This window comes from Gobio gobio (genome assembly GCF_949357685.1).
Source record: "Gobio gobio genome assembly, chromosome: 7".
In the NCBI taxonomy this organism is placed as follows: Eukaryota; Metazoa; Chordata; class Actinopteri; order Cypriniformes; family Gobionidae; genus Gobio; species Gobio gobio.
Genome location: NC_137103.1, coordinates 42,862,116 through 42,876,273, shown reverse-complemented (window position 1 = coordinate 42,876,273; position 14,158 = coordinate 42,862,116). Strand labels below are relative to the sequence as shown.

At 36.0% G+C, this 14,158-nt stretch overlaps 1 protein-coding gene across 2 annotated transcripts in view; it reads right to left on the bottom strand.

The window, feature by feature from the left end:
- Positions 1-12,718, bottom strand: part of cacnb4a (calcium channel, voltage-dependent, beta 4a subunit) — a 53,238-nt gene extending 40,520 nt beyond the window's left edge. The window contains exons 1-2 of one of the 2 annotated variants that reach the window (XM_079822187.1): positions 12,503-12,718; positions 10,770-10,853 (exon numbers count right to left, since the gene is read on the bottom strand). In XM_079822187.1, coding sequence (XP_079678313.1) covers positions 10,770-10,853; positions 12,503-12,565 — 147 coding nt within the window. In that variant the 5' untranslated portion in view covers positions 12,566-12,718. Of the gene's footprint in view, positions 1-3,336; positions 3,660-10,769; positions 10,854-12,502 lie in introns of those variants that run through there. The other variant, XM_079822186.1, reaches the window with a different exon arrangement.
- Between the last annotated feature and the right edge of the window lie 1,440 nt (positions 12,719-14,158).

Below are 14,158 nucleotides of genomic sequence, written 5' to 3'. Positions count from 1 at the left end.
GTGTGGTTTAGGTTAGTTGCATGCATGTGATTAAGCACAATTTATAGTAATTACTATAGTAACTACATGTAACAGACATGTTCCGCAGAACAAAAAAAAGTCATACATTGTCATTTTTGGGTGAACACTTGCCCTTTAACCGGGTAAATTCAAAACATAAACTGCTCTTACTGATTCAGTCCAATTTAGCTAACAATGCATTGATGAGAATTGGTTAAAAGGAACAATCACTATCATCTATTCTTCTCAAAAACATTTACCTTGAAACTATACTGAAAAAACAATCACTTACACTTTAACTGCAGTATGAGATCAAATTTGATCCAGATCGAAACTTATGCAGTTGATTTTATTAGAAACCAATTCCAAATATAATAGTGCGAATCTAGTTAGGCTAACAATAGTGGAACACCGTCACTGTCATAAATATAAAAAAACAGGATACATGAAACAATTACACGCAATGAATAGTACCCGCTTGAACCCTCCATTAGCTTTAATAGTCATAAGCTGTTAGGGAAGAGGAGAAAAGAGGGGCAGACACAATTAGAACACAAGGCTATATTAAGATCATCAGAGGCCACCAGATCTGAGCTACTTTGTCATTATTTCATTCTAATTACATAATTTCCATGATATTTCTGCACCATATAATTCCAGAGAAAATACTTGCTGCAGGGTATTAAATTGTCCTCCTCACAAATTAAACCGTTTCTCTGCATTTTAATGTAGAGAACAGTTATGTTGTAAAGTTGTACTTGCAGATGGACAGACGGATGGATGGACACTTCTAAATATTTTATTACAAACTTCATCAGAGCCTCCTGACTGAATCCCCAGTGGTATATGGTGTGAACCATCTGCCACCTGCTGCCTAATAAACAGAGCTTTAAAGGGGTAATTTATAGCTGACAAGATGGGCTTTTAAAAAAAATAACTTGCAAACTTGTCTTTTAACAACGTTAGAGCGCTTTATTAATTAGGTGAGTGGAGGTAAATCATGAAGATCTCCTAAGAGCCACAGAACAATGAAAGTTTTGAAGTTTTTAATGTTGTTTATATGTCTATGTGGTGTTTTTAATATGCTTTAAGACAAACCATGTGCAAATTCATAAGTCAACACTATTGCAGAGTATTTTCTCCTTAAAACTGCAGTGAAAAAAAGACAGTCTCAAGAATGCGATTTGAAATCTCCGGTGTTTCTTAGGTCACAAACTACCTTGTAACCAATCACATCAATGAGCGGGTGGGCTTTGGCATATCATTAACTATAACTTCTCTGAAGCAGGGGAGTCTCAAGAGAAGCCAGGTTCTCCTGGTATATTTTTCTGTTGATATAAAAAATAGGGTACATTTAGCAATATAGCATGTGAATTATGTACAAAGATGTATATTATGATGTTATGATGAAATATACGCATTTCTCCACTGACGTTCTAAGTTGTTCAAAGTGTTTCTAAGGGTACTGATTTTCAAAAGGCAGATGTCTGACTCTGAGATGGCGAACGGGAACATGGTTTGTGTAACATTAGCAACACATTATTAGCTGTTTGATAATGTAGTCAAGCAAAAAGCTAATCATGTCAATTACCATTATGTGTCCGATACTGTAGAGAGCGATACATAAAACACATTACCATTCTGATACATCAACTTGCATACAAGCCTGCATGAGTGAGTGAAGGCGGGGTTTGTTTGCATATTCATGGATCAGCGTATACTAAATGAAGGAAGGGTGCAGTTACATTCAAGCTATTTTAAGGCATGACTACATTTAAATATGTATTTTTGGTGATCAAAGATGAGCTTTAAGGGATACAATTATTGACTACGGGTGGATTTTAACAGAATGCATTTGGTAAAATGGAATGTTATAACACGTACAACACTATGTTAAAGATAGTGTCCTAATCTGAATTTCTGCTAAATTTTTGTGAGACAGTCAGACACTGATCTAAACTGATTTATGGTGACACACTTAATTTAAAGCTGCAGTTCGTAACTTTCTTTAGTAAAATATTATACAAAATACATTTTGAGCAAGTACACAACCAGCCAGTGTTCAAAACGACCTCCTCATCTTAGCGCGATCCTTTAAATTTAAATTATATATAAAATATATAACTCCTTTAATTCTTCTTTGTTCAAAACAAGTGTCACAATATGAGACAATGAATATTTTATGAATAAAGAGAATTTTGCAACTTTCTGTGTAATACTTTCACCAAGGCTAAATCAAACACACAATTATGAAGAATGTCATAATGAAGGGATAAAAAAATTATAGACATAACACAAAATGTGCTGGTTCTTGCTTCCACGGCATTCACCCAAACATTTTAATTGTGTCATCATGTTCCAATACTAGTTATTCTGTGAAACATAACATATTTTGAGAATTGTCTCAATGGATGCCAATAGGCTCCAATGCTGTTTGGTTCCCAGTGTTCTTCAAAATATCTTCTTTTGTACTCCACAGAAGAAAGTAAATCATATTGGTTTCGACCAAAGTGAGGATGGGAAAATTACAACAACAAAAATAGTCAACTGTTCTTTTAAGGATACGTTTTTTAACATTTAAACAAATTAAATGCATCAATGAGTCAAACCCTTTATAAAACCATATTCAGCCAAAAAAAATTATAAGACCATAGATTCATTTTTGCATATGGTAACTGAGTGGAATGGGAATAATTTGTGGTATATGTTAATAAATAAAAGAAAACAGCAGCGTCTCTAAGAGCAACAGGAGCATCTCTTGTAAAGTGTTGAAACTTGTGACCAGTTGATTAAGGAGACTGCCCTTGACATGGCTCTAACCAGCATAGACATTATGCTGAATGCTGAATATTAATGTTACACCCATGGGACTTGTTTATGTCTGATGATCTAATGATGGTAATTAAATGAACAAGAAGAAACAAAGTGGCACTTAAAGCAAGCATTTCATTTGAGAGTAGCTGAGGCTACACTGAAAATCCAACAAAAACAACAATGCATGCAAGCATTGAGGAACTAAACCAGTAAGCAGGCATTGTAAGCGACAGCTCAATGATACGGAATAACAGGCTACCAGCACAGCTGACTGATGCTCTCCACTGACACTGACTCCACCGATGCATCTGAGGAACAGAGCGTGGTTTGGAGAAAGAGAGAAAGAGTGGAGGGGATACTGAAACAAAACCCATACACATGCACACACACATACGGATCCCCTCCCCCAAAACACTCACTGGGACCAGTAGCACCATCTACGAGCTGAATTCCTCCAGCCATCCCCAGAGCGTTTGTGTGAGCATGCATTCATTGAAGATGCAAACATAGACCCTTACTCACCGCCTCCGAGTCTTCGAATCCATGAAGGTACAAATTGTCGTACATGGAGGTCTGATATTCCCAAGGGATCACCTTAATGATCAAATGTAAATGTGGGATAAGGAAGCTCCAGCGAGAGTATGTCTAACAGGGCTCTCTTACAATCCCCTTCCCCACAGAAAGACCACCGAAGGAGGAATGTCAAGGAAACAGCAGTCGCCCTCTCGCTCCTGAAGCCAGCGTGTTGTATTAATGAGGATGAAGCGTGATCGATCACATCATAGAAAACTGGGGCTCACCCCAGAGGCTGCAGAGACCTGGCATTTTATCAAGCTTCCACAAACAGAGCAAGCAAACAGAGCCTTCCTCAATCAGAGGCTGATGACAGAGCAGCTCAACTGTCTTCTGATTGGCTGAGGGGAGCTCCAGTAAGAAAAGACAAGTGCTCTCTTCTGTTGATTGTTAGAGGAGGAGAAGGGGTCTGCAGGGTGCTGACAGCATTCCACTCCTTGACCACTGGGTTTCCTGCAATTTTTCCTCGCCGTTTCTATTTTTGTCCATCATGGAACTGCATCTTACCTCTTTCTCTTTTCATCTCCTTCTTTCACCCATGTTCACATATAGACTCCACAAATATTCACAAACAACTAATGTATTACAGTTCACATACACTGTAAAAAAATATGTGTTTGCTAAATTCAACTAAGGCAACAGTTTTAAAATGAATCAATTCACTTGACTGAATTGTAGCTTTCTTAAGATTATTAACTTAAATAAAATCTCAATGTAAATAGTTCCCTTTATTTATATTGTTAATTATACTGTAAAGTATGTAGTATTATTAATATTATGTGTTTCTGTCTTAAACTAATGACAACATTTGAGACAAAAAAAATCATACAATACCTTAAAATGCCAAACACAGACATCCACAAGGTACATGGAATGCAAGGGTAAACATCATTTTAAGTAGAATAACAAACGCATCCTGACAACACAATACTAAATATGACAACAAAATCAGAGTCAGATGGTCAAATAATTGTAACAATTGCAAATGTTAATTATTCATGTTCATCCATGCTGACAGAAAATGGAACTAAACCGCAAACCTTTCCCCCCCAATGTATAGTAAGTTGAGTTAAAAAGCATTATTTGTGTTCCTACTCCAATAACTAAAATAAAGTAAATCTTTACAATTAAGTACATTTTTACAGAAATATTTACTTCTAAAAAATGTTTGAAGTAAATATACACACACACACACACACACACACACACACACACACACACACACACACACACACACACACACACACACACACACACACACACACACACACACACACACACACACACACACACACACACACACACACACACACACACACACACACACACACACATAATACAAAAATATCCATCACTACAAAACGTCCCTGGTGCCTAAATCTCTCTAACCACCAGTTTATGGCAAATTGAAACGAGAAAAAAAAACAACAACGAGAAATTGACATGCCGATAATGAACCAGACTTTCCTTTAGCAGCAGTATCAATACCTCTGCTTTGTGTAATTACATCCCCATGACTGTGTATAAGCTATAAAACACCAACTCCATCTCGAGGTCACTGACAAGCAGGGACCTAGGGCACTAGAAGCTTGTTTTGCATTGCTAATTCTGTTATTGATTAATATTTCCCATGATATCACTCCAGCTGCTGAAAAATTAAGAAAACCAAGAACAATCAGGCCTTTTCAAGTAATTACATGAAAATGAACTGACGGTGTTGCTGTTAATTAATCATGGCTCTCTCTTGAGTATAAAACTCTGGCACACATCGCCCCCTGTAGTTCAGAACGCTCATCTACATACAACGTGCCTGCTTTTCTACTCACTGAAATACATATTATTCTGAGTAAAGACAAAATACATTCACCTCTGTGATCTACTCTTATTACTTTAATCAAATAAACCCATGAAGGAGTCCATAGATATCACAAGAAAACAAGAGCAAGCAACAGTTTTCTATCTGTTTCAACTTTAACTACCAAGCAGCATTTGAAGAGATAATAATGGCAAATCTCTCTTTTAAAATAAAAGTGAATGAATATTGTTAATAATATAAAATATATACATCCACAAATTTACAAAAATTCTTACAATTTTTAGTAAAATGTATAAAAATACTTTAATGCGTTGCTTTACATGTACTCCTTAAGTCCACTACTGATATTTTCAGATTTAATGAAGAAGAAGAAAAAAAAACATTTATGATTTAGCTATCAGAGTGGAAGACCAGAATAAATGCCTGTTACTAAAAGCGTAGCTTAATGTTATCCTAACCCTGTAATAAATGTGGTTTCCTTTTAATACTTTTATGTGAATGGTTGTAATAATTGTTCGAAGAACCCACTTGCTTTTTTGCAATCAATGATTATGTGCCTTGTTTCCATATTCCATTTAATAATCTTTCAAATCTTATATGTCAACATTTGATCATCAAATCATCAGTCATGCTAACAGTCAGCCACTGTTCGAGCTTTTTGGGAGGGACTATGGTCAATAAACACAGCAGGGAAGCAAAGAAATAAATGAATTACTAAAGAGTTTAGCCATGTGACCTATACTACACATTAATAATTTATACAAGCTCCCAATGATCAGGAATTTTAAATGCGTTATTATGGATAACAATAAAAACAGCAATAACTTCCAATGGTTTGGGTTAATAAATAATTTTATAAGTCTCTCTGCATTAAAATAAGATTTGTTACAGCCATACATTTAAGGCAAGTTCAAGTAAGGTTTTATATACATGACTATACCTGCAGTCTTGTCTTTAACCTTGATCTCAGCAGGTTTTAACAACCCCTGGGTTTTCACGCCACATTTGAGCAAGGTGTTTCCTCGCAGAACCACTCTATAAAAATCTTTCATATACATCTGGAGATGTATATTTTAATTTCCCAGGGACTTGGAAGTATACTAACAGTCTACCATCTAAATCTAAGGTTCTCATAGATTAATTTAATTTAATTGAGAAGAATTTAACCTAAACCTAACTCTACTTAGGATCACATTTAAAAAAACATACATATGCAAACTTTGTTAAGTAGGTTGTCCTCAATGAAGGGTCTTGGCTGTGAAACCACCTTTATGGCCAGAAATAGAGTGTCCTGGAAGTCAGTCAAAACGCAGAATTCCCAAGGTTCTTTGGGGACCTAGATTCTAGAATCATTTTGAGCTAGACTGCAGCATATGGGCTGCATACATGAGGTGACCGGACTTATCAATTACAGTTAAAGCTGTTTTAAGTGTCATTACAGCACCAATAAAATTGCAACTAATAAACTGTTAATTACAAAAAACAAAAATCCAAAAAAGGAAATCATACCACAAGGAATGACAGAGATGATAAAAGAAATGTGACAACCTTGTTGTCATGAATAGTAAAATAGTGAAGTTACAGGAACAGTTATAATGTGTAATGAATATTTTGAAACACGTATTCTACATGTCTTTTAAAATGAATATTGATTATATATAACTATAAATTGATTCCAAAACAGTAAAATACACTGTAAAAATATATAAAGTATGTAGTATAAATTACCTTATAATTCATGGACAAAATATATGTTTAAAAAAGCAATGCATATGTTTCTATGGTAATATTATTGTAGCATAACATAGCGGTGGTTACAATTATTCACAATATGAATTATTTAAAGTAAAAATGTATCTGGAAAGAGGCATTCCCTGTAATAATCAATGCATTTGTTTGTCTGAATTTTTTTTTTTTAAATGTATGTTTCTTCATATTAGTAATGATTAATAATATAAAACAAAAAACAGACACCAAACTGCCATCCCATAGTGGTGGTGACATCACTGTTTTCACAGTCACGTTCTGGCAACCACGGTGGCTAGATTTGTGACTGTAAATTGATCAAAAACATTTACAGTAAATGTTGTTTGGTTACAGTATAGGAATGGAAGTTTAATCCTATCCACATTATGATTTAATACACAAAGGCAAAGCTATTTGCTTTACAGCAGCACAAAATCTCTGCATGGAATACTGTACAGTCCTCAAACGTACGAGCAAGAGTAGACTCAGCGACAGCTAGAAATGCCACATTGCAGGCATCAAGGTCATTGGTTTCCCCTGGGATACTTTCTTCTTCAGTGCAAACTCAGAGATCTAGATGCATCTGACAACAGGGATTACATCATATTTCTATTAGGGCTGTCAATAGATTTCATTTTTGTTGTGTGATTAATCGCACACTTATCGTGAGATTAAGCATACGCCATTTATCTCATTAAACCAGGGCTCCAGACTAACCTTTTTCACTAGGAGCACAGTGGCCCCCAACTGAAAATTTTAGGGGCACAACCAGAAATTTTAGGGGCGCACACCGTAAATCAACATGCTAACCAAATCTACTAATTTCCACTGTATTACTAATAGGGATGGGTATCGTTAAGGTTTTAACGGTATTACTACTCTTACCGATACTGCTTATCGATCCGGTACTTTAACAGTATTCTTACCGGTTCTTTTTATTATACTTTATTTTTATTTTTTTATGGAAAAAAAAAAAACATAATTAAGAACATAATTAACATTGCTTTATAATCTGAAAAGTAAAATATCTATAGCAAAAGAAACCGCAAAGTTTGAACAAAAATATAAAACATCTATTTGTAAATGGACCAGTGTGCAGGCATTCAGAAGGTCTGCTAACATTAATATTACAGTAAAGAACAAACCTACAAATAAATCTAATAAAGTAATGAAATGTAAAATAACGTTGCATAGTTTTCACTGTATAAATTGATAGATTAATGCTTATAAAAGCTAAAGTTATTAATTCAAGAGATGTGAATGTTTTCTATTTGCCTTTTGTTCGATTCGAATTAATGGCTCAATCATCAGCAGGTTTATTAGACGCTGCCCCTTTAAGACCGATCGAATGTAGAACTAATAATATCATATTCTCCTATTTCTCCAAACTATTTACGCCCATTTAAGATATAAACTGTTAAAATAACTACTCTCCAATCCGGTCATTTTGACACCGGCTATTTTTTGTTTATTTGATGGTTTAGACGCGCACACGAAGCCTAAAATATTAAGTGCAAGTTGGTCCATTTCGCAGCACACACGCCGCCTTGAAGTTGGAAACAGCGTCTCTTACGTGGATTATTGTGCATTTAATAGCTCTTTATTATCAAACACATCCCGCAGTTTAGCAACAGTAGAGACTGCAGTTTACAACAATCACTGATCTGACGTTAAGTTTAGGTTTAAGGAGAAATGACAGCGCAAGGCTGTGAAGGGAAGGATGTCGCGCTCGACTGAACACGGCTTTACTTTACGAATAGTTTTACCTCATATCATTTTATAATTCTTGGAAGCCAAAATCAAAAATAAAATTAGATTAATATCACAGCACATCCCTAAAGTTTAAGCAGACTAAACTTTAGTTTAGTTATTGGCCATCGTCACTCATTAAGCTGACTGTGGTGTTGTGTTCGCCGAAGCTCCACGTGAGAGAGCTCGCTTTCTCTCTCTTCTGGATTGCGAATAGCAAAAATGCATCAGGGACAAATGGTTTAATATTATCTCATATAGAAACGGCTGGCAAAGATAGAATTTGCCAGACATAAAGTCTATCAATTATAATTAGTAAGTGTATTTTCTTAATTTCTCCAGTACCGACAGCAGGCAAATTTACTGGTCGCACATGTGTGACTGGATTTAAAATTCAGTCGCACACTCTCAAATTTTAGTCGCAAAATGCGACCATTTAGTCGCACTCTGGAGCCCTGCATTAAACACATTCATTTTGTCATAATTTGCCATATCCAGCAAAGTAAACAATCAGATTGAAGGGTGATTCTCACAAAACTATTTTCTGCAAGCGTCAAGGATCGCTGGAGACTCAAAAGGACACCAAATAACCAAATATAAGGAGTCCATATAAGTATAAAAAAATTTATACACATGAAAAAACGTTACAGAATTCACAGTGTATATAGTATATGTACAGAGCAACCACAACGCGATTGTTTTCATTTTAGACGAGTCAAGCTGCGATACCAAACAGGACCACACGGAGACGCCCAAAAACTCCTAAATCAACCGCTTTGACTGCATAAACCTAGGATTACTAAACAATAACGTACACATGAAAAATCAAACATTATCCTTCCTGTGTGTGGAAACAACGTGAATGTACTGAAATATATCTGTACATGAATGCTGCGTGGGATTAGTGATCTAGAGCGCGCACATACATGGTTTATTCTTTGTGCATCAATATAACAGACTCTCACGCGCTTACTGTACGACTCCTGTCCGTCACCAAAATTGCGCTCTTCAGATACAATCGCAGAATACGACAGAGCTCGTGTTTTAAAGCACACACTGGAATGAATAATTCACTAAAACGCAATGTGCGTCTCTATTCTCTGATGTAATCAGCCTGGCCTTCTTTACATTAGCGCTGTTTTGGACTGACTGAATGAATTCGATTACTGGATCACTAAAGACTTTCCCAGAGTTTAACGGCTTAAAATGGCCTGATCACAAACAGAGAAGCATAATTGGGTTAAATAGTTAGAATGGAAAGGAAGAATGGCTTGAAGATGCTCAGTGTGATTGTGATAAACTCCCGACTTCTAAGATCATCTAACTGCGTGACGAAAATCACGTTAAGGACTTTATATTAATCGCATGCGTTAACGCGTTAACGTTGACAGCACTAATTTCTATATTTCCATTAGAACAACATTCAAGCTCTTTCATTTCATACTGCATGTTCTGAAAGAATATTTAGAGGTTTGAAAATCTATATATATATATATTTTTTTTTTAGATGTTATGAAGATCCAAGCTAGCTTTATTCAACTAAATGTCAAACAAGTTCAGTTGGAAAGGTAGCCATGAGCAATTCATATTCATCTGATGACAGTGAGGATTCATCTGTTGCTTGGAAACCAAATGACCCATTGAAAAGGCTGCACAGTAGTATAATTCTTTGAAATATATATATATTGAGAACTGTACAACTTGTACAAAGGTATATCAGAGTACAGGCCTATGATTTTAGAATTAGGCACTAAATTCAAAGATTTTGTTTGCACTGACTGCAGTATTATGATAAATGCAAACTCATTGGCTTCAATAAAAAGTATTACATAACCCAGTTTTGCACATTAGGCACATGGAAAATGGATACTCAATTGTACTGAGAATATTAGTCACTGTTCAAAACTCTTCAAAATGTCCTACGCAGAGTGAGCTATCTGAAACCAAGTCTCAAACAAAAGAGAATAATTCATTGCAAAACAAAAGCAAGCGTGAGAGTGTTTCAGAGAGTCATATCAAAACATCTAAATTGATAAACATTATTTCCATAATCTCCATCATCCCCTCTCACCTGGCGGAGGATGAAGCTGGTCGATGTCGTACTGCCGTCGGATCTCTTAAGTCGACTGCGCCGTGAGTAGGTTCCTCTGTTCACCTGCAGGAAGAGAACAAGCTATTAATCCATTTCTTTCCTCCCGGCAGAACAGGGGCACCTTCACAAACACGTACGCCCACATATCCCACCACAACACTGTCAGGGGGGTCTCAATGGGGTTCGTTAGTTATACAAGTTACTGTCGGAGTCAAATGCACTGTTAGGGCAGCAATTCATCACTCGCATTAATAATAGCTATTTTGTGCAGCAGTGTGAAACCTACAGCTAAACATGGCGGACATGAGCATCTTTGACCTATCCATGTTACATGACTAAAAGCTTGACAGGTAAGAAGGGTCTATTGAAATAGATGTCAAAGTGCATCACCACAAGGAAGGAAGCTGAACTCTGCAGTGCCACATAGACATCAATACAATGTGTTGAGCAGGCGAAAATGCCCTTCAGTATGGCTGGCCGCAATGCAGTCCTACATCGAACCCCTTTAGGGTAGATCATGCGGTTCAAATATATGGCGGTTTGGGCTGAACGGATGTTTTCAGTGAGTTTGTTGCAAACGAAAAATGTTATGGCCATCTGCTCCGTAAAAAGCACTGATGCTTACAAACTGGGTCAGTTCATGCATCCTTTACAAGGAAATCAATGAGAACATGAATTATTTAGCAGCCTAATTAAGGACCAATGGTTCAAACTGACATCCATTAATCTTTAGCACATTCGGGATTCGTTTTTAATGATCCTTTTAACTGTAAAAGCAGCATGTGAAGGTTAAAGGGATAGTATACCCCAAAATGAAAATTCTCTCTTCATTTACTCACCCATATATTTCTTCATTCCACCGAACACAAAAGGAGATGTTAGATAGAATGATGGATGGCCACCATTTACTTACATTGTATGAAAAGAAATGCAACTTGAAGTGAATGGTGACCGAGGTTGTCGGTCCATAACATTTCAAAGTCATTTGGGTATGGGACAACATAAGGGTGAGTAAATGACGACAGAACTTTTATTTTCAGGTGTACTGTCCCTTTAAGCTATTATCCCACATGATACATAGGTTTAAAATACAAAACTGAGGGATTTTGCTCAGTGTGAAATAATATGCAAAAGAGAGAACAGGTAAACATCATTCTGACGACCATCAGCATATCAGGAGAGAGCAAAACCTACACAAGACTTGGACATGTACAATTGTAATATCATGTTAGTCTTTTATATACATTGAAGTACCATTCAACTACAACTGTGTGTCATTTGTATCAACACAGTAAGTGCAACAACATCAAGTCATCTAATGGAAATATTACAAGGGCATTCAGAGGTTTGCTGCTTGTGAGATCTATTCAGGAAATGTATTACAAGCATAAATATATCTATAAAAAGTACATACAGCCTAGTATTGGGCTATGGTTTGGATTTAAGATGCTAAACTCGAAGACATTGTTTGCACAGCAGTATTACAGATACAACACGACAAGTTTTGAACATATTATTATGCAAATGAGCCATTTACAGTGAGTAAAAGACCTTTAAAAGAAAGCATCTTGTCACTGTTTGCAGATTTGAAAGAAATATGTTCATTATGGATAAATGCAAATGGATTCTATAAACACAAACATAACAACTATGCGAGTGCTAGTGCATGGTGCAGATTCACAGGGCATCAACACCTTCACTAGCGTCCCTACCTGAAAAATGGGCTTCTGAACCCCGTCGCCTATCCCGTGTCGGGTGTAGATATGCCGGGACATTTCTGCGAGTTCATCGGTCCACGGTGGTGGTTGCCTTTCGGTCCCGGTCCACTGGGTCGGCGGAGGATACTGAACTGTTTGCTCCAGTTTCGCTGTGGTGTCCGCGGTCCGAAGACGAGACTTGTGTGATGCAGTGCGCGCTCGCTGTGCAGCTGTAGTGAAGATGCAGCGCGAGCGGTCACCACTAGAGCATCGCGAGCTACTGTACAGCTGCTCAACAGAGGTCATCAGATTTTATGTATTAAACAGTGTTGGCAAGATACTCAAAATGTAGCTAAAAGGAAAGCTACGCTGTAAAGAAAGCTAGTTACAAAGCTACATAACATAGGCTACATAAGCTACGTCATACGATTTTTTTTATAAATATATATTTTTTTAATTATAAAACGTATTATAAAACAAATAATCTCCAAAAGGAGTAAAACAAAAAACGATTACCCAAGTTGATCACATGACATGCAGCACCTGCAGATGTTGAAAATAATGCTTTTTCGTCGCTAAAAAATTATTTGATAAATTTGCAGCTTTAGTTTCAATGGTTTGCGGCAAATATCCACTTTATCTATTTTTTTTCCTCCGTGCTCCAGTCTTAACTAGTATTGTGTTACTTTTTTTCTGAGCGGGAAACTGCACCAAACTGTTTAGGGCGCGAATGTGCTGCTCGAAGGCATTGTGCGTTCCTCTGATGGACAAGCAATATTCAACCATTTAAATTTTTATATCAAAGTGTCTGGTGTTCAACAAAAAATAATAGGCTGCTATGCTATTTTCCATAACATTACATGATTAATAGTTACAATGTTCATGTTTGACAGGCTAATTAACTACAATGGTGACAACACACTACAAATAGCTTTTATTTTTTATTTTATTATAGCATTTTTACTTTTCACATTTCAAATCTTAAAATATGAAATTCTCAAATTACTATATATATATATATATATATTTTTTTTTTATTTTTTATTTTTTTTATGTAATTTGATTACTGTGATATACACGTGTTTGGTAATTGTCAAACCATTTTGTGAAAAAAATTATTCAGCAAAATAATAAAATAAATACAATAATCAATGTGACAAGTGAAGGTAATGTAAGCATAAAAAATGTATTATAAATTTGGTCTATTATTGTTGGCTGTTATCTATTGTTTGTTAATTATAGTTTATCGCTGTAAAAGATTGGAAGTCAATACAACCAATCATACATGCCGTAGCCTACCTCTCCTTAAGTAGGAGACCAACATGCTGTTCTGTTTCTAAATACATAAATGACTACATTATAAAATTAACGCTAATGTAATGTGTTACCCATTTTGGCCTCCTATGTATAGATCTATCAGCATATTTGATGAAAACCAAGAGAATTATCGAAGGGCATTCATTTTTTTTTATTATTTTAGCATCCACAAAAAGCTGATAAGGAAATGCTAAATTGCAGGGGATCTGTATCATAGCTGTAGCTGCCTTTCCAACAGAGACCCTATGAGGAAGGATTCACATGAGGTTGATCATTAGTAGGATATCATCTGTGCATAAATTAGCAAGCTTTTGACAGAACATAATTGGATTTGATGCACAACTCATGTATGAT